Raw genomic sequence first — 26581 nt, forward strand, 5'->3', positions numbered from 1 at the left:
TATAAGTGAGCTGAAAATTTTTTTATATTTTGAGGTAAGCTCCCCATTGAAAAATAAGTGGAAAGAATGAAATCTTTAAAACATGACTTTTGATAACCTAAACAAATTTTTTTCATCGAATTATTGTTTAATTATCCAAATTAGCTTTGTGAGAAAATAAGACAAAAATACAGCTACATAGAGTAAGACAAGTCTTTAGTAAGAAAGATTTGCTACTCTACTAAAAGGTAGATCATTCTAAATAAAGTTAGCTCTGAAACATGTAGATAAATTGCATCTAATCAAAGGAACTTTGTAAGATGCACACACTAATACTTTAATTCACAAAAGAGAAAGGAATTACAAAATGGATCTTTATTAAATGAAAGAAAAAAATCTGTTTGGTGGGTCAAATATGAAATAGAATATACAAAAACTTTACATCAGATCTCTCAGCCAAAGAAATAAAATCCTATCTAAGATAAACTAGCACTCATTCCTTTTATGAAGAAAACAAATGCATGAATACGTTCCTTATGGCAGTACAGGATGGCAGAGCACATATACTGTGCTAAAATTCCAGGTTACACAGAAGCAAAGTTTAAAATCTAAACAATAGTCTTCTAAAGAGCCCAACTACTTCAGAAAGTAACTTAAAAATAGGAAATTTGATCATTATGTATTCTTTCAGATGCAAGTGACATGGGTGTCAAGTGCAGAGTTCATGAAGCCTGCATATCACACTTTTTAGTTTCTATACAAATATAAATTGTTTTGCATTTTAAAATTCTTTTTTCTATTTGCAATAGCTTTAGCTGTGAAAAAGCATGACTAGATCATCAGATTCTTGCTACATCATTCCTCTTATCTTGTCTGTTTCCCTGAAATCTTTTACCCCAAATCATGTGCTGTGGTACTTAAAAAAGAAAAAAAAACAAAACAAAAAAACCCACAAAAACCCTGCAATGTGTCAATAAATCACAAACCCTCCTACTACTATATATTCTGTAAAATTCAACACTTCTTTGGCATTGCACACTAATTCCCCCTTTCCCCTTTTAACACTTTTGCTATTTAAAAAAGTATACTTTGACTGTAATAAAATGCCTTAAACACACCTATTTCTGATTGTGTAAAATAATGTGTCGCCTTTTTGTGTTGATTTACAAAATATACATACTGGCTTTGAGGGGGAAAAAATAACCGAGTGCTACCATATGGGGCTCACTTGAAGTCTGTGATCTGTTACAAGAAATAAAACATAATTACAAATCCTCCTCCCAGATGTCACATGAAGTCATTCAACTCAGCTTCAAGTGCAGCTGCCATTTCATCTGCCTCTGAGCTGCTTCCCTCTTCATCTTCATTACTGGACTCTTTACTAGATTCACTGGCGGCATCATCCTCATTCAGCTTCCGCTTGTGGCCTCTGTAAATGTTTTTAAAAGGGTGAATGAGATTACAAGTGTGCACTAATATTCCACTATGAGACCTGCACTTGTAAATGTACAGTTTTAAAAAACCCGTGAAGCAAGAACAAAAACGATTGTCCTAACAATAATTCAAAATCTGTGATTTCAACAATGTGGATATGCTTGTCCTTCATCTATGAGAATCACAAACCATCTAGAAGATGGCTTATCCTGGAGAATTGCAGTGCTTAAAAGATTTGTCATTCTGCAGCCAATTTGGGGTGAGTTTTGCCAATGCAAATAAGTTGGTCATTGAATCACAATCCATGACCAGGTCCATTGTAGAGTTTTTCCAGCTGGCAGAGTTGATAATAACAACATCAAGCATCTAGGAGAATCCTCACTCCATAGGAAAGCCATCAGTGTAGGCATCTTACTGGGATGTAATCAAAATGATTCCAAGAATGTTTAAGACCATTCAGGCAATGCATATATAATTACCAGGAAGAAATTTTAGCTTCATTCTATTCTATAGCCACTGGCTACTACTCTATTATCCGTCAGCCACCTTGAAAACAAGTGTCACAATCAAGAAGACTTGGTGAATGAATGTGGCTGGATTAAGGGAAATCCACCATCACTACTACAAGAACAAAACAAAACAAGGAACTGAAAATGCATATCCCACTACTATGGATTAATAATTTTTACATATATAATGGATAACATATATTTGCAATGAAGAAATCTGACTTCTTAAGAGAGCTGAGACCTCTTTCCTCTCTGGTAGTCATGTTATTAATTTAGGACTATATAGACTGACCTTGGGATGAGTCCTCAATTATAAGCTTTCAAGACTATTAAAACTCGAGTTCTCTTTCACATGTAGGCATTTGGGAAAATTAGCGAAGCATAAGGATCCTATGCATATAGATGCATATATATATATATATATATATATATATATATATATATATATATATCTTTTAAATCCTTACCGTCTGTTTTGGAATCAATAATGTGTACTGGTTACAAGGCAGAAGAGTAGTAAGGGCTAGGCAATGGGGGTTAAGTGACTTGCCCAGGGTCACACAGCTGGGAAGTGTCTGAGGCCAGATTTGAACCTAGGACCTCCTATCTCTGGGCCTGACTTTCAATCCACTGAGCTAGCCAGCTTCCCTTCCCCCTACATATTTGGGAATGAAAAAAAATCATACCCATCCTTTCATGTAACATAGTCAACAATGTTTGACTGGCCTTAAACTTGGAATTACAGAACCTTGAAATGATATAATCTGACTAGAAAAGATAAATAGCTTAATGTATAATGACAAGTCAGATTGCTTTTTGGAGAAAAAAATGGAAATGATCTAGATCTCCTGTATTCTTGTAATAGACCTTACCCTTACATTCCTTTTCTGTCATAGAAAGCATTTTATTATATAAAGCCAAAAAAAAATCAATAGTACTCAAGATATTTATGTGCCAACAGTGAGTTTACACAATAGTAAGGTTGTTGTTCAGCTCAATAGATGTTTGGCTAATAATATTGTGGGCTATTTGTTACTTTGGTTCAATTTTCTAGTTTAGCAGTATTAAATATTTTAATACAATGTTAGTGATTTAAGAATTTAATCTATAATATGTATCTGTATTTTATGTTATCTCAAATTAATAAACAATGTAATTAAGTATAACAGGCACTACTAGAAGTAAAATGGCAATAATTGTAGCATCTCTCAAAGCAAGATATCCCTTTACTTAGCTGAAAGCATTTCAACTTTTGATGAAACAAGAAGGCAACTGTTTATTTGCTCACAGAAACATTTGACATTTATTAAGTACTCAAAGTGTGCTAGTATAATTTAACTATTTATAGGGCAGGAAGTGGAGACAAATGGATAAGTAAGCAGTTGCATAGGGGTCCTGTTGTAGCCTTTTAATGTAAAATGAATTCCTTACAACTTCAAAGACAGACCAGTCTAGTATGGAAGCTATGCTCAAATTCCTTTATCAGTAAAGAAAATATATTCCAAACTTTCCTTCATATGGCTACAAATGATCTTCACATGATGACTCTTGATAACTACAAATGCAAGAAACTGGAAAACAATGGTTTATCTGTTAATTACAGGTCTAGGATAGTGAACTGTTTTTAAAGGACTGGATGTTTTAAACTACTCAATATAAGCATCCATTTAGCAAATGTGGGTGTGGGTAGGAGCATCATTTTAGATTAATTTTGCCTCTGAAATTTGCTACATATGAAATCCTGGGCAAGTTATAACCTCTGTTAGCCTCAATTATATCTCATCTTTAAAATGGGAAGAATGCTAATCTCTACCTTCTAGGGTTGCTATGAGGACCAAATGATAAAAAATATATAAAGTGTGTTGTGAGCCATTAAGCAGTATGGGTGTGTTAACTATTGATAAATATTGTGGGAGATACAAAGATGAACAAGAATTGATGTCTGCCTTCAAGGAATTAAAAAGACATATACAAATTAAATTGTTAAAAGACAGTAAAATAAATTAAAAAAAAAAAAGACAGTAAAATAAGAGATGTATCGAGGCCTAAAGAGAGTTGTGAATTGATACTAAGTAGTAACTTAAACTGCTGAGGAATAAGTTAGTATTTCCTTAGGGGGTTATTAAAAATAATCATCTAACTATTTCTCTATTAGACAGTGAACTAAAAAGAATGCTAGATTATAGGACTGGCAAATATTACTAAAGTGTGTTACTGGTTAATACTGAATAAATTTCTTCTTTAAAGTAGTCCTGATTATTTCCAAAGCAGTAATGTTTCAGTCAACTAATTCAAAGACAAGCAATTTGTGTAATCAATTTCATACTATTTAAATCTACAGTTATTTTCTAAGAAAATGCAAATTTACTATATGGTACCTTAAGAAATGTTCTTCAATAAATCTGTGATCTCACTAATCTGGGTAACCCCATCCCTATTAGTGTAGTATTCTCTCTCTCTCTCTCTCTCTCTCTCTCTCTAAACCCTTACCTTCTGTCTTGGACTCACTACTGTGTATTGTGGTAAGGGCTAGGCAATAGGGGTTAAGTGACTTGCCCAGGGTCACACATCTGGGAACTGTCTGAGGCCAGATTTGAACCTAGGACCTCCCATCTCTAGGTCTGACTCTCAATCCACTGAGCCACCCAAGCTGCCCCCTCTATCTATCTCTTCTGATACTCTCTGACTTATTTTATGTGTCCTTCTGTAACCTCCAGAGAGGGTCCACCTGAAATCTTTAAATCTGATAAAATATTATTATATCCTATGATACATTCTGAATAAAAAGAAAAACCGACAGCTCCACAAAAATAAAACTTATTAATTTTATTTTCTCTTAATGTGTAATGTGAGCACAGCTTATCACATAAAATGAATTCCTATTGAACTTTTTTATTCTAGTCATTAAGATGCAAACAAACCAGGCTTGAAAATTATTTTCTGATTTGAATTTTTTTCCAGTTAAACTGGCCCCCAAATGGCTGAGTGTCAGTCTTTCCTTCTTTCTCAATTATTTAACATATGCTTAATTTCAAAGGTTAGCCTAAATAAAGGGGAAGGGAAATATGGAAGAGACTTAGAAAGGGAATTGAAAAATATATTTCCAAGTTCTACCATTCATTAGTGGTATAATTCTATGAAAATAATTTCCCTATACTTTTGTATTTTTCTCTTCCAAACTTGATGTATACAATGTGAACAATTATTTTTCTTCTACATGAAAAACTAGGCATTGCATGTAATTTAATAATTGTATTTGTATGAATTTTTAAAAATTAGTTAACTCTTTCTGTTCTTAGGAACAACTGCAATTTGTACTCAGGAAAAATTTTTGGTTCCAGTACAATTGAAGCGGAAGAATTTGGCTCAGAAAAAAAAGAACATCTTAATAAACAATTTTAATTTAGTATTATTAGAAATTTAAAAATTAAAACTGTAGGGAATCCACATGTTTGGGGTGAGTCGACCCCACCATTTATTAAAGGAACTCTGTGTAGAATTTTATTTTCCTATACAAATAATGGCACAACTATTTCCTGACCGAAAGATGAAAGTCTTAAATGTCTTATTTAATGTTATACATATTATAGAATAAAAGTTTCTAAATTATATAAACCTCAAAGAGTTATCATTCACTTAAAAGTAAGATTAATAAAATGTCACAGAGACTCAACAAAATGTTCTTTCATATTTCTTTTCTTATTTTTACTGAAATAAGTTGGAAGAAAATGGAATACTAATATATAAGTGGACTAGTATCAGAGTAAGAGGAGGAAAGATGGCTATCAGGGCACTGAACTTATTGAGGTCTGTAGACAATAGCCACCAGAATCTAGATTGGGTGATAAATATGAATTGAATGATATTCAGACAAGGAGAGGTTAGGTACTCATTTCAGGTACAAGAAGCACATTGTCAACTCACAAAATAGTCTTTGCATCTAAACTACTTTTGCTTTTATAAAGCTAGGCAATAACCCATTTCCAAGCCACCTTGTTTATATAATGTGTGAATGTAAAGTAATGAGAGATTTTTAAAATTTTTAAAAATCATACTAGAATCTTTAAAGAAGTATGTATTTGGGATGTTTATTATATACTATTATATACTATTTTGGTGCTTGGGTGGCCAGAGGGCTAGACAATAAGCTTCATGAAGGAAGTTTAATTAGAACATCTCAGGAACCAGGGACTGACAGTAATCTGTTTGTGAACTTCTTTGGTTCCTGACAGTACTAGAGTACTGGGTGATAATTAGCTGCGTGCCATAAGTGGAAAATACCTGAAATCTTACTGGAGTTTAATGGATGGACTGCAAAGTTAAAAAATCAGATCTAAGACATGTTCTACAGGTTGTTTCTTTAGTAATAAGAAACAAATATCTTTAAATCACATTTTTCAGTATGAATTCAGAACATCTTCTAATTTGCTTATAGACTGTAACATAATGTTGAACATTATTTTAAATACATAACTATCCCAATGCATTCTCTGGGAGGAATATTGTATGTGTATAACAATGAGCTTAAAACCACACACACACACACACACACACACACACACACACACACACACACACACACACACACACACAATTTTAATTGCTACAATGATTGCTATTCCATAAGTATATAGCAGATAAAATGGGGTTGAGAAAGGAAATAATATTCCACACAATCTCAACCATAAAATCAACTTGCCAACAATACACAGATTGGTCATTATGCAATTTTTTGGTGCCATGTGGAGAGAGAGGCTTTATATAGCTTATTGAAGTTCAGGACTCAAGAATAAGAAAACTGGGAAAGTAAGCAGGGAAGTATTGATTTGGCCAATCATGTTATGGTTTCTTTCTGGTCTAGAAAGGAAGAACCAAGTGATATTGGGATGTTCCGAAATGTTGATTTTATTAGTTAACAATAGACACTGGTAGACTTGCATGAGTATATAATTCTATACTACCACTGATAAACTCAATTAATCTATGATATTCTTAATTTCATTTACAAAAAGAAAAAAGACTCAGTAATAAAGCAAATAGAACTGCTATTTTGTCCCTAAAACTAATATTTTTCTCGCCACTACCACATAAGCAGGTGATTGTGAGTCTCCCTAGTGGATTAGATGTATATTAGGGAGTTGATACCTCTGCCTGCTCAGTCTAAGGAAGGTAAGAATCAGAGGAAACAAAATAAGAGAGGCAACAAAGCAATGATTAGCAATCACAGAATACATTTTACTTTAAAGAAATCTATTTCTGCAAATTTTATTTTTAAAATGTGTATATGATTGGTGTGATTACTGGCTGGGGTAGGAGAACAATAATGACTTTGATGGAGCCTAAATTTAATCAGTGTAGGTAGTCCACCTCTTTGTACCTTTTCATTCTGAGGGAACAGATTGCACTGGAGCTGCTGAAACCATATATGATGAACTCTCATTTTTAGTCTTTTTTTCAAATCTGGTATTTACTTTGATCTTTGTTCTAACCCATCCACAGTTTAAGTACTTATATATAGTTGCTTCTGATATCACACACACACACACACACACACACACACACACACACACACACACAGAGTTTAAAAAAATCCCTTGCTTCCTGTTAATTAACAATTTCATTTTTTGGAGATTTTGCCTGGTGTTCATCATCTCCACAGCTACCTAACTCTTCTTGAAGAAATTATGATCTTTGGTCTTTTTGTTATTTTCCAACATGATTTTCAGTATTCTGTTCTTTGCAAACTTTTTACATTAAAATCACAGACTAAGAAAAAATATATATAGATTTAGTCTATATACACAGTCCCAGTGTGACCTTGAACAATCATTATCTCTTGCTAGGCCTCAGTTTAGACATCTATAAAATGAGGAAGTTGGATTAGATGGTTTCTGAGACATCATTCTGCACCAAATATATGATCCTATGATTTTGTTAGGTTCTTGAAAGGACTTCTTTGCAAAGGATGTTGGTGTCTAAGTTGTAATTGTCTTGATGATGACTGGTCTGTATGCTTATCGTGAGCAATGAAAGTGAGGAGAGATAATCAGACACCCAATAAATGTAATTTCCTGTTGCTTTTGGACACATGAGCTATTTTTTTATTTTAGTTGAAACTTTTTGGGGATTCTGTTTACATCCATATTGAAAATGTCACTATGGATATGGCTCAATTCTTCAGCAACGTGCCAACTGACTGAACAATGCTCATAAATTAAGTGTCCCAAAAGTTAATTCTATAAAAGTCTAAGGTATATCATTGTTCAAATTACTTTTCGCTTTCTTATTATGGTTGGGTTTTAATCCATGGCAATTCTTTTTCCACAGTAGGTTTTCTCATGCACCCTCCCCCCAGGACTTTTCTTGTAGCAAAGGTTTTTGTTCAATGATATAGTAATTTTTATCAATTATTATGGACAAAATTGAGTACATGTAACCAATTAAAGTATTGAATATATCATTAAAAAAATAAACAAGAGACCTGGGAGGTAGGGTCTATTTTGATAACTATTTTAATATTACTGGTCTTTTGTAATCCTACAAATTTAATGCTTTTAAAAACATTATTGAAAGAGGGGATCCTTTAGACTTTGTCAGGCTGCCACTCTAGAGGGGATTCATGACACAAAAAATTTAAGAAGTCTTATGTTAATTATGTCACCAATATAACTTGGGATCAATACCTCACAAGGCAAATTAATACTGGAACAAAACAAATATTTCTAAAACTAGCAGCATTGAATAATAATGGCAATAATGACATTGAACATAATCTCATAATTTAAAAATATCTAGTTTCTTTTTATAAGGAAGAACAATTTTGGATTAATGTTCTTGATTCCTAGACACTTATTCACATCAAACATATTCCTGCATGCAAATTAGGAAGATCATGTGGTATAAAGAACACAGGCATTGGAATCAGAATATCTGAGTTAGAATCCTGTTTCTTTATGCCCTTGGGCAAGCCACCTCATCTCTGGGGGTTTCAGTTTTTTCATCTATAAAACAAAGAGGTTAGAGTCATGAAATGATCTCTAACAACTTTTCCTGTGATCCTGTGAGGAAGACAATGTGATGTAGTAGAAAGTTTACAGAACCTGGGAGTCACCAGAACCTGTGTTTGAAATCCAATTCTGACAGAGAGCAGAAATAAGGTATGGACCAATATCTCACATTTATACTAAGATAAATTCTAAATGGATAAATGACTCAAGATAAATAAGGTGACAGCATAAGCAAATAAATCAAGGGTATAAAGATGAAATTGTCTATCAAATTTGTGAATAAGAGAAGAGTTCATGACTAAAACAATATAGAGAACCCAAGATAATATGCAACAATTTTGACTATATAAAATTTAAAAGTTTTTTTTTCCACAAACAAATCTAATGCAGTTAAAGGGAAATAGGTAATTGGGGGAAAAATCTTTGCATAAAGTTTCTCTAATAAAAGTCTCTTATATAAGATTATATATGGAAATAACAGAATTTATATGGCTAAGAGCTATTTCCCAATAGATAATTCAAAGGATATAAGAGAAAAATTCAAGATATGAACATATACAAAGGCTCCAAAACACCAAGAATTAGAGAAATGTATATTAAAGTAACCTTGAGGTTGTATCACACCTATCAGATTGGCAAAGACGGCAAAAACAAACAAACCAACAAACAACTCCAAAGTAAAATGACAAATGTTAGAAGAACTACAGGGGAAAAGGCACACTGGTGTACTATTGTTGTTGGGGCTGTAAACTGGTTCAGACATTCTGGAAAGCACTTTGGAAGTATGCCTCCAAAGTTACCAAAGCAAAGTCAAAGAGTCAGGAGCTGCTCTCAACAAATACTGGAACAAAGGGATGACAGGTATGGGAGAATAGATGCATGTGATCTTCCTTATCCCTTGTTCCCTGGATTCCATGGCTTGATGCAGAATGAAGACTTGTGACTTGGATATGCAGCAAGATAGATATCCAAATAAAAGGCTTCTAAGCAACTGAGGTTCCAAATTAGAGTGGATAAAGAACTAGTACTATGAGAGACTACCAGTGAAGCTACTTTGGGCTAATGAAATCCAATTTTCTTTTAATTACCTAATAAAGAACATGGGGAAGGGACCCAGGAAATTTAATTCTATTCTTGCCATAGCCAGCAAGCAGAAGCAGAGAGGGGCAATGCCCTATAAATTAAACTTTAGCACACATGCATTCTGGCAGCTGTTTTTACTGGCTCACAATACCCTTTGGCCCATTATTAGGCCTATAACCTAAAGAGATCAAAGAAAGAGGAAAAGGACCTACCTGTACAAAATATTTAGCAGCTTTTTAATATAATCAACAACCAGAAACTACTAAGAAATGGTTAATTATCAATATGAATCTAACAGAATATTATTGAGGAATCAAATAGAATAGTATAAGAAATAGAAAATAGTTTCAAGAGAAACTGCAAAGACATCTATGATCTGATGCAGAATGAAGTTGAGCAGAACTAGGACAGTAATTTCTATGATGACACTAACATTATAGAGGAAAAACAAATTTGAAAGACTTTAAATTTCTGATCGCTACAACTGTAAATCATGAGTCCAGGGCCTGATGATGAATCATGATACCCAACTCCTGAGAGAGAAATAATGGACTTAATTAAAATGTATAGTGAGACATATATTTTTAGAAATGGCTAACATAAGAAATTTGTTTTCTAGGTTAAACATTTGTTACGAGGTTCCGATTTTCATTTAAGAAATTATTCAGTGAGGAGATAATAAATGTTCTTAAAATGAAGAAATTAATACATAGAAACCAGCTTTGGTATATTTAGTACCTATGTGACCCTGAACAAGTCATCAGGTCTCAGTTCTTTCACTTATAAAACAAGAGGGTTGGGCTAGATAATTTCTAAGGAGTTTTTCTACCCTGCTGTTAGCTATTTGAAAATAATAATAATGACCTAATTTTAATTTCACATTCTATAAATGGGTCATTTCCCTCTTAAACGATTCAGTAAGATTTTTAACTTTATTTCTGAAATGAATATACTTTTTTTTAAACCCTTACCTTCTATCTTGGAGTCACTACTGTGTATTGGCTCCAAAGCAGAAGAGTGGTAAGGGCTAGGCAATGGGGGTTAAGTGACTTGCCCAGGGTCACACAGCTGGGAAGTGGCTGAGGCCAGATTTGAACCTAGGACCTCCCATCTCTAGGTCTGACGCTCAATCTACTGAGCCACCCAGCTGCCCCCCTGAAATGAATATACTTTCAATTATTGTCTTAGGAAGTTATTATACTTTCTATACTAAAGTGCCACTAATAGAACAACATGAGTTCTATCATTGGTCAAATTATGTTCCCTATTATCTCCTTCATTGAAATAAGGAAAAGCATCATATTAGCCTTATCAGTAAGCCTAGAACTATAATGAACACTTAAAGTTTATAAATCATTTAAATAACAAAGTTACAGAATGGTTTTATATTTCTTTAACAGTGAGCATTCAAAAGGCATGAGATTTCTCATTCGACTTTATTTCCCATTCTACATAATCATGACAGTAACAAAAGCTAGCATTTGTATATCACTTTAATGTTTAAAGAGTGCTTACCAATATTATCTTGTTTAATCTTCACTATGATCCTGTTGGATAGGTGCTATTATTATACTCATTTTTAAAGTGAAAACTAAAGCAGATAGACTTACCTTGGATCACACAGCTAATTTGAATCCAGATCATCCTGACTGACATTCTCTTTGGCAACTATTAAAGAGGGAACTTATACTATAATCAAATATGTGAGGAATTAACTTAAAGGACAAACCCAAAGGGGTGGAGAGGGGAGAATAAGCTACAATCTGAAGACTAGTAAAAGCATAGCAGTAAATTCTAGTGTTTATTCTCTTCAAACTCTTAACTGATGGTCTAGGCATTTAAATTTGGAGAGGCTATTAATATCTTTAAAAGAGGAATCAAATTCAAAGTCTTCCTAAGAAATTAGAGAGTTTACAAAAACAAAGAAATTCAATATTGAAAGGTGGAATCTAGTTCAGTAAGGATCAAAATTTGATTGTAGAACATATGGGAGATGGAAAGACTGGCTAGACATAAAAGAAAACAAAAAGGCAAACAATTTTAGCCAACCACAAGCTATGAATCATCAATGAACTACTATTAAAAAGGGGATAAAATGACAGATCAGCTCTCACTTTAGTACAAGAATACATTTGAAGGCTTTTAGTCAGATCCTATTACAGTACTGGTTCCAGGGCTGCATACTCCTTAAAAAGGATTTAAAATAATATGGAAATATGTTTTGCATGAAAATACATGCATAACTCAGGCTGAATTGCTTGTCAGCTCCAGGAGTGGGGGAAAGAGACAATATAGATCATATAACTTTAGAAAACTTATTTGGAATTTGTTGTTAAAGTAAAAAAATTAAAATGGATTTGAAGGAACCAATTCTAGAGAAAGGTGAAAAAACAGTAAAAGAAAGTATGAGTTCTATGGGCAGACTTATAAAGGGATCAGAGCTGTTGTCTTAGAAGAAAGAAAGCTAAGGAATAACTCAGTGCTTTGAATCACATAAAGGGTTTTAAAGTATAGAGATGCTAATCAGTTGCTGTCTCTATCTACGGATAGCCAAGAAGAAACAGGTTTACACTAAATCAGGAGGGAAATAAAGAACATCTTGTGCAAAATGATAAAACAAGAAATATCAAAGGAAATTGTGAGATCTCCATTTCCAATAAACTTTGAAATTGAACTAGACGCTCAAAGAGTTGCACTACAGTCTTCAATCTTACTTGTTATCTTTACATTTATTGTGTACATTACTGTTCTTATAATTAGGGAGAAGTAAGTTTCATTTAGGTGTTTTTCTTCATCACTTTAACAACTATGTCTAGCTCTGCTAATTCACTTAGTCAAGCAGGGTATACAAGAATGGCATCTGCTTCTTGTATTATGGAAACAGCTTAGTACTTTTCCCCTTTTCAAATGACCTGCAATTACATGCCCTATCTCTTAGTAATATCCCTTTACCTTTAGGAGATGACTAGTTCTGTTTATTTTTTGTTTTGGGATTCCATGATATTAACATATTATCCTGCATGTAGCACTCACCAAATATTTGGCTAATTGAATTGCATGCTCAAAGTCAGGATCATTGCTAACCCTTTCTAGCATACAAAACCCACGACAGCAAGCACACTGTTTTTTTTTTTAACACAATGGAAAATTATGAGTTTGATTAAGGTCTTCTATACTGTTCAGTATTGACCTGAATAATTTAAAGATATCCAAAGAGACCTATTCTAAGTCTTGGAATGCATTACTTGTGACTTGAAAGCTGCAGACCATTTACCCTTGTGTCATCGATCCAGCCTAAGGTCAGCGACAGCTCAATGTTGCTATTTCTCCACAGGCTGCCATTTTCTAGAAAATCTTTTCCTGAAAAGCTAAGTGATTACCTGCTGTCTAAAGTGGCTAACACTTTGTAATGTCCTATAGGAAAACAAAATTTTAAGTGAACATAGTATTACTAGTGAGGAAGATAGCATTTACCTCTACCTTGAGCTACTTGGAACCTTTTGGGATGAGGGCATAGAAAATGTTAATTTGTTGTCTTGTAAGTCAATATTGTGAATTTCAAAACTACTCAACTGTATTCAGACCATTCTTTAGAAGATGGGATTTAGGGGGCAGCTGGGTGGCTCAGTGGATTGAGAACCAGGTCTAGAGATGGGAGGTCCTAGGTTTAAATCTGGCCTCAGCCACTTCCCAGCTGTGTGACCCTGGGCAAGTCACTTGACCCCCATTGCCTAGCCCTTACCACTCTTCTGTCTTGGAGCCAATACACAGTATTGACTCTAAGACAGAAGGTAAGGGTTTAAAAAAAAAAGAAGATGGGATTTAGCTATTTCCTGATCATAGATTAGGAGATCACAAGATCAAGAGATACTTGGAATAACAGAATCAGGTCTTGGAAACTACAATCTCCACCCTACTCAGGGTAACAAGATTTAGGAAGGGCTGCAGCAAAACTCAAGATTTAATATTTGAGAATATGGCCTTCAACATACATGTGCAAAAAGGACAGACCTCTGGGTGGTCCTAGGTTAAGCTAGAGCCACCATTGGTACAGATGAGACACAGGAAGTGAGGTAGAGGACAGCTCAGGAGTGCTGGGGACTTCCTGGGTGGAGGGAAGAAGGTGGTGGTTGTTGGAACTTGGTGTTTGGAGTGGAGGAGCCCACAGACTGTTTTCCCATTTTGGTCATGTGAGTGATAGGGACTGATCTTTTTTCTTTGCCTTGGCTATCCAGGGCCTTGAGCCTTTGACTCAGCCTAAGCAGAGTGGGTATTTAAGCCCTATTTCCTTCTCTTCCTTTTACCTCTCTCTCTCTCTCCCTCTAATACTTTTCTTCCTCCTGTTTGTAATTAAAACACCATAAAAAGGTTGACAGCTGACTTGAGTTTTCATTTGGGAATTACATAGCTGAATTCCTTGGTGACCTTAAATTAATATATATCAGTCTTTTAAAGTGATTTCCATATCACAATATGAGACCTACAGAGATCCCTGTGTACAGTTTAGTGCATTTCCTCCCCCATCTCTTTCTATTTAAGTTTGATACCATAGGTCTAGTCAAGTTTTTGAAATCTTTTCTAGCCCCAAGAGTCAAAATTCTAAACATGGGATAGGTTGATTTAATAGAAAACAAGGACTCAGGACATTTGGATTCCATTACAAATGTTACTATTTCCTCACTATATGACCCTGAGCAAAAACTTTTTGTATACTTCATGGGGGGAGGAACAACTGGGTCTCAACTTTTAAAGCAGAATATTCATTGTTTACTTTATGGAAAAGTTAGCTCTTTGGAAGAAAAATCTTATTAACCAGATAAATGATTACTGCTTGGCTAAAAACTGGAAAGACAACAGCAGTAGCCCCAAAACATAGTTCTTTTTATGTCATCTGTCTTAATAATCACAGAATTAAACAAAAAAGCTGTCAGGTGTATTTCTTTACTTCCAAGAGGAGATAATAATATCTTTCATTTGTGTTTAATATAAGTTTAATTGGCAGAAAGTAATTTACAGCCCTTTTATAAGCCTCCCAAATATTCTGAAAGGGAAAAACACTTGCTTGTTTTCACAGGTTTTTAATGACTATGATCATTTTAAAAATCTTGATTCGGTGCTAACTTAAATGGCATTATTTGGTAGGGATCTCCAATATTTTTGTGAAGCTAAATTACTCTGCCCTTGAAGTCTTTGTTTGAGAAGAAGAGATAGCAGAGAATGTGAGGGGTAAAGTACTAACATTGTTTCATTCCTGAGGCCAAGGGTGAAAAGTGAAAACAAATTCCCTAAGAGGAAGGATAGAATCATTACCTCTATCAATTTCCTGCTGAAAAGGGAACCCTAGAAAATAAATTTACTTGCTTAGAAACTAACCACATAAAGTTGTGAGATGTATGATTAGATCCTGAAGCTACTGAGTTCATGGTTGGACTGGGTTTAGAACTGAACTCACTACAACTTTGTTCTTAATTAGTTGTGTTAACTTCTGGCAAACAATAATCTCTGTTGGCTTTTCATCTATAACATGAGGAAGATTTATAAAGTTCACCCTTTCTTACTTATTAAAGCAAATTTGGGAAAATAACTCTACTGAAGAAAAAATCCATGATGTGTGTGCATGCATCCAGATGTACATATATGTATATATATATATACACACACACATAAATAATATTTTGCATTTGAGATGCTTAATTAAATTTAATTAAAAGGGAGAGTGGGAAGTGATATGTATTTCAAAAATTGGTTTTTGAGTTTTAAATATTCACTTATGAGGTCTGAGATCTTAAGCAAATCATTTCACCCAGGGGAAGAGTGGACAGACTACTGGACTTGGAGTCAAGAAAATCTAAGTTTGAATGCAACCTCAGTTACTTGTTAACCATGTGATACTGGGCAAATTCCAATCTTGCTCAGTTTTGGTTTCTTTGTATATAAAATAGAGATAATAATAGCACCTACCTCATAGGCTTGTCTATTCAGAACAAAAGAGACAATTATATACAGACATGTATATACAAACACATATTATCACAGCTAATTTTACTATATAAAAGTTATTATTCATCTTCATGGGGGAGGGTGGTATTTCAGTTTCTTCACCTGTAGTTTGGAGAGGTTGGACTTAATTTCTAAAATTCCTTTACCTGTAGATCAATCTTACTAATTTAACAAGCATTTATTATGTGCAAGGCATAAATATTGATGATAAAGACAAATAACACTCTCTTGTCTCAAGGAGCTTAGCATTTGATAAGGAAGAAGGGAAGAGAAAATACAAGTGCACAAATAACAATGAATAAGAAGTGGAAAAGAGAGTGTGGAATAGGCTACAAAATTACAGGGATTAGACAGTGTTATAAGGGTATGGTTTATGTGTAGAGGAGATGCTAGATTAAAATTCTATTTTGAAAGTCATCCAAATCCAATCTTATTTTATAGATGAACTAGAATGACATGTCCAAGGTTCCAAGAGGCAGAATTCAAACCCAGGTTCTCTTGACTCTACAATTTGAGAGGTATCTGCCCCAAATAACTTCCCTATTAGTATGCCAAAAGGCAAAATGGAAAATCTCTGCCTTTGAAGAATTAATGAGTTGAAATGTTTTCTTTTTTCCATTATAATATTCATTTAATTCAATTTGTCAGTTATCTTCCCAATCTAGATAAGCATCAAAAAACTAAACCAAAAAACCAACCCACAATTTGTTATTAGCTCATCTCCATCTATTATGAGCTCTAACACTTCTGACAATGAGAACATCTATTCACTGATAAACCATGCTATTACCTTTGCTTCATATTATATATATATATATATATATATATATATGTACATATATATATATATCTTTCAAAAATATGTCACTTGATGAGCTCCATGTATGTCCTCAATATTGTTGGAAATGCATTTCTTCTTCATTTAGATTCTCTCTTTTCGTCTTCAGAATTTCATATGTATTGACTTCCTCTAGAAAGTATCAAGCCACAGAAACCTATCCATCCTTTCTATGAATCCTCTGAAATCCACTCTTCCCAAATCTAGGTTGCATGTCAGATGTCTAGCTTTCCTTTTCTCTTATATGACAAACTGTAAGGGCCTAGACACTGTAACCCCTCAACCCAAACTTTCCATCATCTCTACTTCAGCAGATAGTAGTCTCTCCTTGGTCAGAAATGAGTTAAGAACAATAGTGCCCATTGTTAGTTTCTCTTCCTATAAAGAGATAAAATCATCATTAAGGTAAGCCAGGAAATTATTAGTTTTTCTTCTTTTGACAAGGAGTTCCAGAACATATTCATATAATTGAAATTATCTATCACTATATCTATGCTTCTGTGCCAGGCTTTTGATCTGTTTTCCAAATTCTTCTTTTATTGACTCTTTCTGTCCAGGTGGTTAACAGTATAATCTGATGATAATATTTCTGTGTATACTTTTGCTGATATTTACCCTAAATGTCCTTGACCTTGCTCCTTTCTGAGACTCCAAGATTTCTTTGGAAGTAAACTTTTCTTATTATGTACACTCTTTCATTGTTCCATCCTTGGTCCTACTCCCATTTATTCTGTTCCTATGCCTTTCAAGAGTTATAGTCCAATCAGTAATAGCCAACTCATCAAATTTCAGAGATAGCTAATGAGGTAAAATTTGTCTCCTTGTAGGTACACAAAAAATTCTTAAGAAAATGAAAAGCTATTAGCTACAAGAAAGAGTGCTCTAAATCAGTAGTAAGAAATGAAATGCAAATCAGAACAACTCTGAGGTGGTACTGCCACATACAGCAAATTGGCAAAGATGACAGAAGATGGGAAGAGTCAATATATTAAAGAAGTAATGAAAAGAAATACAAAGTAATGTACTGCTGATAGAGCTGTGAACTGGACTATTCTGGAGAGGAATTTGGAATTATGCTAAGAAAATGATTACAATATCTATCTTTTGATTGAGAGGTTCCACTGCTAATCAAATTAGGCAAATGACTTCTTTTTTAAAAACATTCTACATACAGTAAAATATTTTTAGCCGTATTTTTTTTGTAGTCGCAGAAAACTAGAAACCAAATAGATTTTCACTGATCAACAAATCAAGCTTTAGCTAACTATAATCTCATTTTTAGTTACTATTAATTAAACTGTGAATCCTTAATAAATAAGAGAAAATCAATGACAATTATAATGGGAGAAAAAAAGGGAAATAAGGTAATTTAAAAAACGTTTTATGATACTGCTTCTGGGCCAACTTTAAGGAAAATAATTCTGGGTGCTTAATTCAAGCTATGGTAAGGAATAATTTCATTTCTTTTTAAAACTTAAAGGTAGGCACCAAAAATACCTTATGATGACATTTGTTTTATGTGGAACATGACATTTTACCAAGGACAGAAAATTAATGAGCACAAAAGAATTAAAAAGTTCTGACTAAAAAAAGACCTATTTTTTATTTTTAGAATTTATGCCACTGTCTTTTTTTCTAACCTATAAAAAGTTTCATATAATAATGTCTATTCAATGTCATGGTGGTTTCAGAAAAAAAACATTCAAAGAATAACTGTTAAGGTGGACATGCATGTTATCTGAAAAAAAAAAAAACAACTCCTGAAATTCAGCTATAAACAGTATTCTAAAATTATATGCCTGAATGATTTTACTGACTTACTATATATGAAATATATTTTATAATAAAAGTAAGCAATGGCATACAATGGTTAACTTTTCTTTTTTCTTTTTTAAATAAAATTTAAGTTATGTGATAAGTTAGAGGTGAAGGTACAATCATACTTTGGGCCTCCTAAATGCAAGTCTGATTCTTTTTGACCTTCATGAAGTGATAACTATGCATCAATTAAGTAAGATCCCTGTAACTAGGAAGTGGAGAAAACAAGAAGGCTCACCAGCAATTTTTATTGGATCAATAATAGTTCTATGAATCATAATTTGGAACAGGCTGCATTTGATTATGTTTTCCTGCAAAGTACAAAAAGAATAAGCTCCTTCACTGATAAATTTTCAAAAGCTTAAATTAGTTTTGAAATGTTCTTTTTTTTCCTAAGCAACTTCTTTTCTCTCAAAGTGAAAACTCAAGTCTGATACATATAAGATGTATAATAGGGGGCAGCTGGATAGCTCAGTGGATTGAGAAACAGGCCTAGAGATGGGAGGTCCTATGTTCAAATCTGGCCTCAGCCACTTCCTAGCTGTGTGACCCTGGGCAAGTCACTTGACCCCCATTGCCTAGCCCATACCACTCTTCTGCTTTGGAGCCAATACACAGTATTGGCTCCAAGACAGAAGGTAAGGGTTAAAAAAAAAAAGACGTATAATAGAGGGGAATGAATTCTGACTATAAACTATTTTTAAGGCCAGGAACATGGCACTTCTGGATAAAATGATTTTTTTAGATAAAATGAAATTAACATAAAGGGATAATTAAAAAAAAACCACTCCAAATATTCAAAATACAATTAAACTGCTAAGATTCTATGCATAATGACTTATTTTAATTGTATGATCTTTTTTCCAGGAGTCACTAGCCTAATTTAAGCCAAAGAATGCCATGGGGAAGCCAATACCAAAATTGCCCTATTTGGCCCTGTAACATTGTAAAACACTTGGAAATGAAAACAGAAACCAAAAATATGCCTCTCTGTGGTAACTAACATTTATATGTGAACTTGGGTATACTACATGACAGTATAATTGGCTGCTGTCAAATACTGAAAATTCTCTGAAATGAAGGAATTTTCTAAAATTCAAACAGTATTAATAAAATCTCATGGCTGAATTTCTACTCTTAAATTTTATAGCCATACCAAATAAGTTGCAACTTTTAAAAAATAGAAGCAATTCTCTCATATTGAACTGAGAAAATTGAATATATATTTAACATGATGAAGGTTTAATACTTACCATTATTATGTTCTGTTTAATGATAACCTTTTCACAAAGACTACTCATATTCTTCAAACAAATATTTTACAATTCCTTCTCCAAAATGAACATACTACAAGACAAACTCTGTGATTTAAAAATATTAGCTCTCTAATTCCATCCAATAGCAGTTGGGGCAACAAGGTTGGCTATTGCTTAGGTATGTCCACCCAAAAGTCATTCCACAGTTCAAATGAGTGTAGCTTTACTTCATGCATCATTTAAAATTGATATGGATCTGTGTTCAAACTGTGGGAGAGCCCTAGTTTGGCAACTACCTCAAAGGCTACAAAGAATTTGACTCAGGAGTACTTAACTCACTCTTTGGAGGATAATGGAAAGATTTCATGGAGTTCATGAACTTGAATGGGAACATCTTTATTTTCACTAGCCTCTAACTGAAATGTAGCAGTCTCTGCAAATATGAATACAGGAACAAATATTAATCCAAGAAAGGATCCATAGAATTTGCTAGATTACCAAAGGGGTCATTGACAAAAAGAATTGATGATTTAACTTAGACTTCTATAGAAGTTCTATTATGTTCTCCTTGTTTTGTCCTTTGGAGCTAGGAAAAAATAAATTCAAACCCTTTCCCCAAATGCAGGCCTTCAAATATCTGGCAGATACAGTGTCCTCTAAAAGGTCTTTTCTAACTAAAAACACCCACTGATATTTATATGGCAAAGCATCAAAGACCTTTGCCATTTTGGCAACTTTCCTCCAGATGAATTGGAAAGCTCTTGAGAATAAAATTTTGACAATTAACACAAATAATTCTGATCAGGAAAGGAAAGGTGGCTAGCTAAAGAATGAATGAAAAGAGCAAAGTACTTATAAAATGCTTACTATGTAAAAGTTCTGTGCCAAGTCCTCAGGGTACAAATACAAAAGAGACTTTATCTCTGATCTCGTAGAAAATTCACTAAGATTTTGGAAAAAATTATACTAAAAATAGAAGCCAGAGAGGAAATTGAGCATGAATACAAAAGTATGATATTTTTTAAAAAGGCTTTTTAAGCTTCAGTCTAGGAATGTGAACAAAATTTGGCCTGGAAAGTGAACAGACATGGAGTTGAAATCCAAAATAAGCAAGGAGATGGTTGGAGGGCATCTAGCTGCCCTCAGGGAATTCAAGGCATTTTCAGTGAGTGTACTTGGTGTACTCAAAAAACAACTTCCCCTCTACCTACCAGCTTTGTGGACATGATTGCCAAGTAGTAGATGAACTTTAAAAAGTGACAAAGAACAAAAAGAAGAGAGACAAATGGATAGACTGTCACACACAATGCATAAAGGACTTATGCAGAGTTGGAATATAGGACCTTCAATCTCCCCCTTCTAAGTCTTAGATGAAAAATCCTCTGCAGATTGTCAATGTCCCTCCTAAAAAGTGGCATGAATAATTGAATAACATACTAGATATGTTTGATCAGGACAAAGTACAATGTAATTATTAATTAAATTCTGGAAACTATGCCGTATTAATATAGCCTAAAATCACATTGGCTCTTTTAACTGCAAGGTAATAAAATTCCCTCTAAATTCACTATATTGAACCTGTTATTTTCCCATTAAGACTAAATTAAATGTTATTCCATGGGGCCTTAATGGGAAAATAATAGGTTCAATATAGTCAAGGATGGGTAGGGTTACAAGGACGTTCTTTTAAAAAAATGAAAAAAAAATCTCCTGGTCTTTCCTTTCAGTAATTTTTATTCTAATTTACTAAAAAAATACAGTGATGTTTCTCCTATGTGAGAATCAAAGAAAGCGTGATTAAATAATATTTTGAATGTTGTAAAAAAATTTGCATGATTAAGTTCCAGTAACTAACAATTATCTCAAAAATTAGAAACAGATAGCCATATGGCCCAGTTAATAAATGTCTATAATCAAAACCAATTTCATATTCTCTTTGTTTAATACATAATATTTACATTTTGTTTTTACAACCAAGTGCATAGCTCTAAAGAGAAATACTAATTGGAATCCAATTTTGGAAAATCTTCAACTCTTAAGAAAGCTTCATATTCTAGACTTCTGAACACACTACTGCAGCAATATTCTATACATTACTCCAGAGCAAATGCATTTAAATTCATGTTTTAAGTTATTAAAGTTTTAAACTACTAACACTTAAAATTGCCCTAAGCCTTTTAGGAGATACAGTATAAGGTATATAAGTTACCATATATTTTCTTATGCCACTAATTATCAAAACAAAATTTTCTTAGGCAAATCTATAAAAAAAGATTAACCTTTTATGAGGTAATAATCCTCATATCCATATATTTATCCAACATAAGGAATGAAGTATGAATTCTATAAATACTTGCTCTTTGGTTTTTAAAAGAATAACAGGATCTATTTTTCCCAAAAATATTAAGTTTTTCTAATTTCTAAAACAAAGGACTCACGATATTGATCTAGTTTATTTAGTTACATGGGTTCTGAGTATAAACAAAAACAAAAAAACATGAATTGTTTTTAAATTCAATCATACAGCTGAGAAAATTAAAGTTTCTAATGGGTTAAACTTTAACAAACCAAGCCTTTATTTCTTTGTAATTTCTGAGTTGTATATCTATGGGAAAAAACCTTGTTCCATAGATGTAATAGAAATAATCCTAACATTCAGTTCAAAGTTCTCTTAGTTCTCCTTCTCTAATGCAAAATCTATGCTCTTAATTTCCCCATTGATGCCTTGTAATATTAGTCAAATGGACAATTCATATCACCTTTACAGTGCAAATTCAATGTACAGGCTCATGGGTGGGACGAGCTAACATAATAAAAATGACAATCCCACCCAAACTTATCTATCTATTTAGTGCCATTCCCATTGAACTACCAAAAAACTATTTTACTGAATTAGAGAAAACCATAACAAAGTTCATTTGGAAGAATAAAGGATCAAGGATATCCAGGGAAATCATGAAAAAAAAATACAAAGGAAGGGGGCCTTGCAGTCCCAGATCTCAAACTATATTACAAAGCAGTGGTCATCAAAACAATTTGGTACTGGCTAAGAGACAGAAAGGAGGATCAGTGGAATAGACGGGGTAAATGACCTCAGCAAGACAGTCTATGACAAACCCAAAGACCCCAGCTTTTGGGACAAAAATCCACTATTTGATAAAAACTGCTGGGAAAATTGGAAGACAGTGTGGAAGAGATTAGGTTTGCATCAACACTTCACACCCTACACCAAGATAAACTCAGAATGGGTGAATGACTTGAATATAAAAAGGAAACTATAAGTAAATTAGGTGAACACAGAATAGTATACATGTCAGATCTTTGGGAAGGGAAAGATTTTATAACAAAGCAAGACTTAGAAAGAGGCACAAAATGCAAAATAAATAATTTGGACTAAATCAAATTAAAAAGTTTTTGTACAAACAAAACCAACGTAACTAAAATCAGAAGGAAAGCAACAAATTGGGAAACAATCTTCATAACAAAAACCTCTGACAAAGGCTTAATTACTCAAATCTATAAAGAGCTAAACCAGTTGTACAAAAAATCAAGCCATTCTCCAATTGAAAAATGGGCAAGGGACATGAATAGGCAATTTTCAGTTAAAGAAATCAAAACTATTAATAAGCACATGAAAAAGTGTTCTAAATCTCTTATAATCAGAGAGATGCAAATCAAAACAACTCTGAGGTATCACCTCACACCTAGCAGACTGGCTAACATGACAGCAAAGGAAAGTAATGAATGCTGGAGGGGATGTGGCAAAGTAGGGACATTACTGCATTGCTGGTGGAGTTGTGAATTGATCCAACCATTCTGGAGGGCAATTTGGAACTATACCCAAAGGTCGATAAAAGACAGTCTGCCCTTTGATCCAGCCATAGCACTGCTGGATTTGTACCCCAAAGAGATAATAAGGAAAAAGACTTGCACAAGAATATTCATAGCTGCACTCTTTGTGGTGGCCAAAAATTGGAAAATGAGGGGATGCCCTTCAATTGGGGAATGGCTGAACAAAGTGTGGTATATGTTGGTAATGGAATACTATTGTGCAAAAGGAATAATAAAGTGGAGGAATTCCATGGAGACTGGAACAACCTCCAGGAAGTGATACAGAGTGAGAGGAGCAGAACCAGCAGAACCAGGAGAACATTGTACACAGAGACTGACACATTGTGGTACAAGAGAAGGTAATGGACTTCTCCAGTAATGGCTTTACAATGTCCCTGAACAATCTGCAGTGATCTACGAGAAAAAACAAAAACAAAAACAAAACTATCCTCAAGCAGAGGACAAACTGAGGGAGTAAAAACACCGAGGAAAAGCAACTGCTTGACTACAGAGGTTGAGGGGACATGATTGAGGAGAGACGCTAAATGAGCACCCTAATGCAAATACCAACAACAAGGAAATGGGTTCAGAGCAAGGACACATGTGATACCCAGAAGAATCGCGTGTCAGCTAGGGAAGGGGTGGGGGTGGGGGGAAGAAAATGATCTGTTTCCAATGAATAATGTATGAAAATGACCAAATAAAATAATGTTTAAAATGAAAAAAAAAATTCAATGTACAGCCAGTTAATTCTTTTTATTCTCTTAAAATACAATCCCCAAATAAACTGTTCCATTTATTAGTTAAATGCTACACTAATCAATAAATTGATATTCTTATCCCCAAACCAGTCTCTCAAATATTTTAAATCACAACATAGAAAAATACTGAGCCAATTAATAGGAGGAAGTTCATAATAAATGACATTAATTTTTTTCATTCTAGGAGAAGGCAAAATAATTTACTGAAATAAGTTTAAACCAGAATTGTCAAACATTCAGCCCCAGGATTCATATGAGGCCCACAATACTTCCAAGTATGGCCAGAACTAGATTAAGTGGCACTTAAGCAATAGCAGTTGAGAGAGATTCTGGAGTTCTAGTAGCCACCTACCAAGAGCAACTGACAATAAATATGTTGGGTCTCCCCTGCATTGTTTTTTATCTTCTTTAATACTATTCAGTTTTCTCAACTCTTCATTTGAAAACCCTTCAATAGTCAGTCTCTTACATTTAACTTAAGTTTTTGTTTCCACGATGAATTTCTTTACTCCAAAGAAAATCAGATTACAATTCATTTTATGTATTTCTAGTGATCCTTATTAATAGATTTCCTCTTATTTGCCAAAGCATTTCTCTCAAAAATAAATTCATCAAAACTTCTACCTTTTATAACCAAGTTTAAATCTTACCTGGTTCTAGTATCTTAAGAATTCACTCCTCTCTTTTTAAAAAAAGAATGGGCCAGAGTGAATTTTATATAAATTTTGATTGTTTCCTAGATGGTTTAAAAAAATCTTTTTTCGAGAATCTACTGTGAAGAATATGGAGTAATATACTATGTGTATGTTCAAATATAAAGTTCTGGAGATAATAGCCTTTTGGGAGGAATTCTAGGTAACCTTTCTACTGATGCTGATGAGGTTAAACATGGCTGCAAAAGTACAATTAATTTTTCATCAAAATTCATAGGACCTTAAGATTTAGAGTTGGGAGATATTCAATGTCATTATTTTATCAAGTAAATTGGTAGCTATGGGGCATAGTGATCAGAGTGGTAGGCCTAGAGTCAGGGAGTACTGAATTCTAATCTGGGTTTTGATAATTACTAGATGTGTAATCCTGGGCAATAAATCTGCCTAACCTCTTCTCCCCGCTGATTTTCCTCAATGTAGAAATGGAGATAAAAAGAGCACCTACCTTCCAGAGTTGTTGAGAAGAGCAAATGAAATATTTGTAAAGTGCTAAGGAACATAGGTGCTATTTATTTTTTATATTATTATTATTATATATAATATGTTTATATATTATTATTAAAAAATTTATTTTTAAAAATTGAGATTTTTTAAAATCCTATAAGAGACTGGGCCAAGGTAACAGAGTGTAATAGCAGAGCTGAGATTTGAGCTCTGACTCTAAATCACATACTCTCCCCCCATGCAAGGCTTTCTTCTTTTGATTTTCGAATTTGAAAACTTTCTTTTCATTAGAACATCTGCAGGTAGCATGTGAGATAGTGAGTACAGTGAGGGCAAGAGCTTTGAGGTCAAGGGACCTAGGTTCAAATTTTATGTTTGATGCTTATTACTTGTGTAACTGAACCTTCTTGGGCTTTAGCTTCTTCCTTTGTAAAATAAGAGAATTGGATTTGATGGCCTCTAAGATCCCTTCCAATGTATGATCCTATGAGCTTATGATTTTCCTGATCCAGTTTAGAGCAGAAGCCATTACCTAATACACACATGGGAAAATGTGACATGATTATTCACAGGAAAGATTTCTTCTTTATAGTATGATAATTCACTTATTCCTAGTGTTTTCAATTTCAACAATTTGGTTTAAATGTTAAAACAAGCAATCATTATTAACAGAAACTTTTGTAGTATTCTTAGTGTTTTATTAACTAGACTGATCTTTTAAAAAAAGAACTGGCCCAGGTAAAGGGGAGAAGAGAAGGGAAGCAGCATTTGTTAGGTGCTTAGTATGCCTAGGTTACTGTGCTGAGTGCTTTACATATACTAACTCTTTTGACCTTATAACAGCCCTGAGACATTGGTGCTATCATCTTTATTCTACAGATGAGGAAAGCTCAGGCAGATAGAAGTTA

General features: G+C 33.7%; 1 protein-coding gene across 2 annotated transcripts in view; it reads right to left on the reverse strand.

The window, feature by feature from the left end:
• Positions 1-339: 339 nt before the first annotated feature.
• The window catches only part of CTDP1 (CTD phosphatase subunit 1), a 155612-nt gene continuing 129370 nt past the window's right edge, over positions 340-26581 (reverse strand). For both annotated transcript variants that reach the window (XM_056823542.1, XM_007487822.3), the window contains exon 13: positions 340-1408. In XM_056823542.1, coding sequence (XP_056679520.1) covers positions 1267-1408 — 142 coding nt within the window. In that variant the 3' untranslated portion in view covers positions 340-1266. The remainder of the gene's footprint in view (positions 1409-26581) is intronic.

Source organism: Monodelphis domestica, chromosome 3 (genome assembly GCF_027887165.1).
Source record: "Monodelphis domestica isolate mMonDom1 chromosome 3, mMonDom1.pri, whole genome shotgun sequence".
Classification (NCBI taxonomy): Eukaryota; Metazoa; Chordata; class Mammalia; order Didelphimorphia; family Didelphidae; genus Monodelphis; species Monodelphis domestica.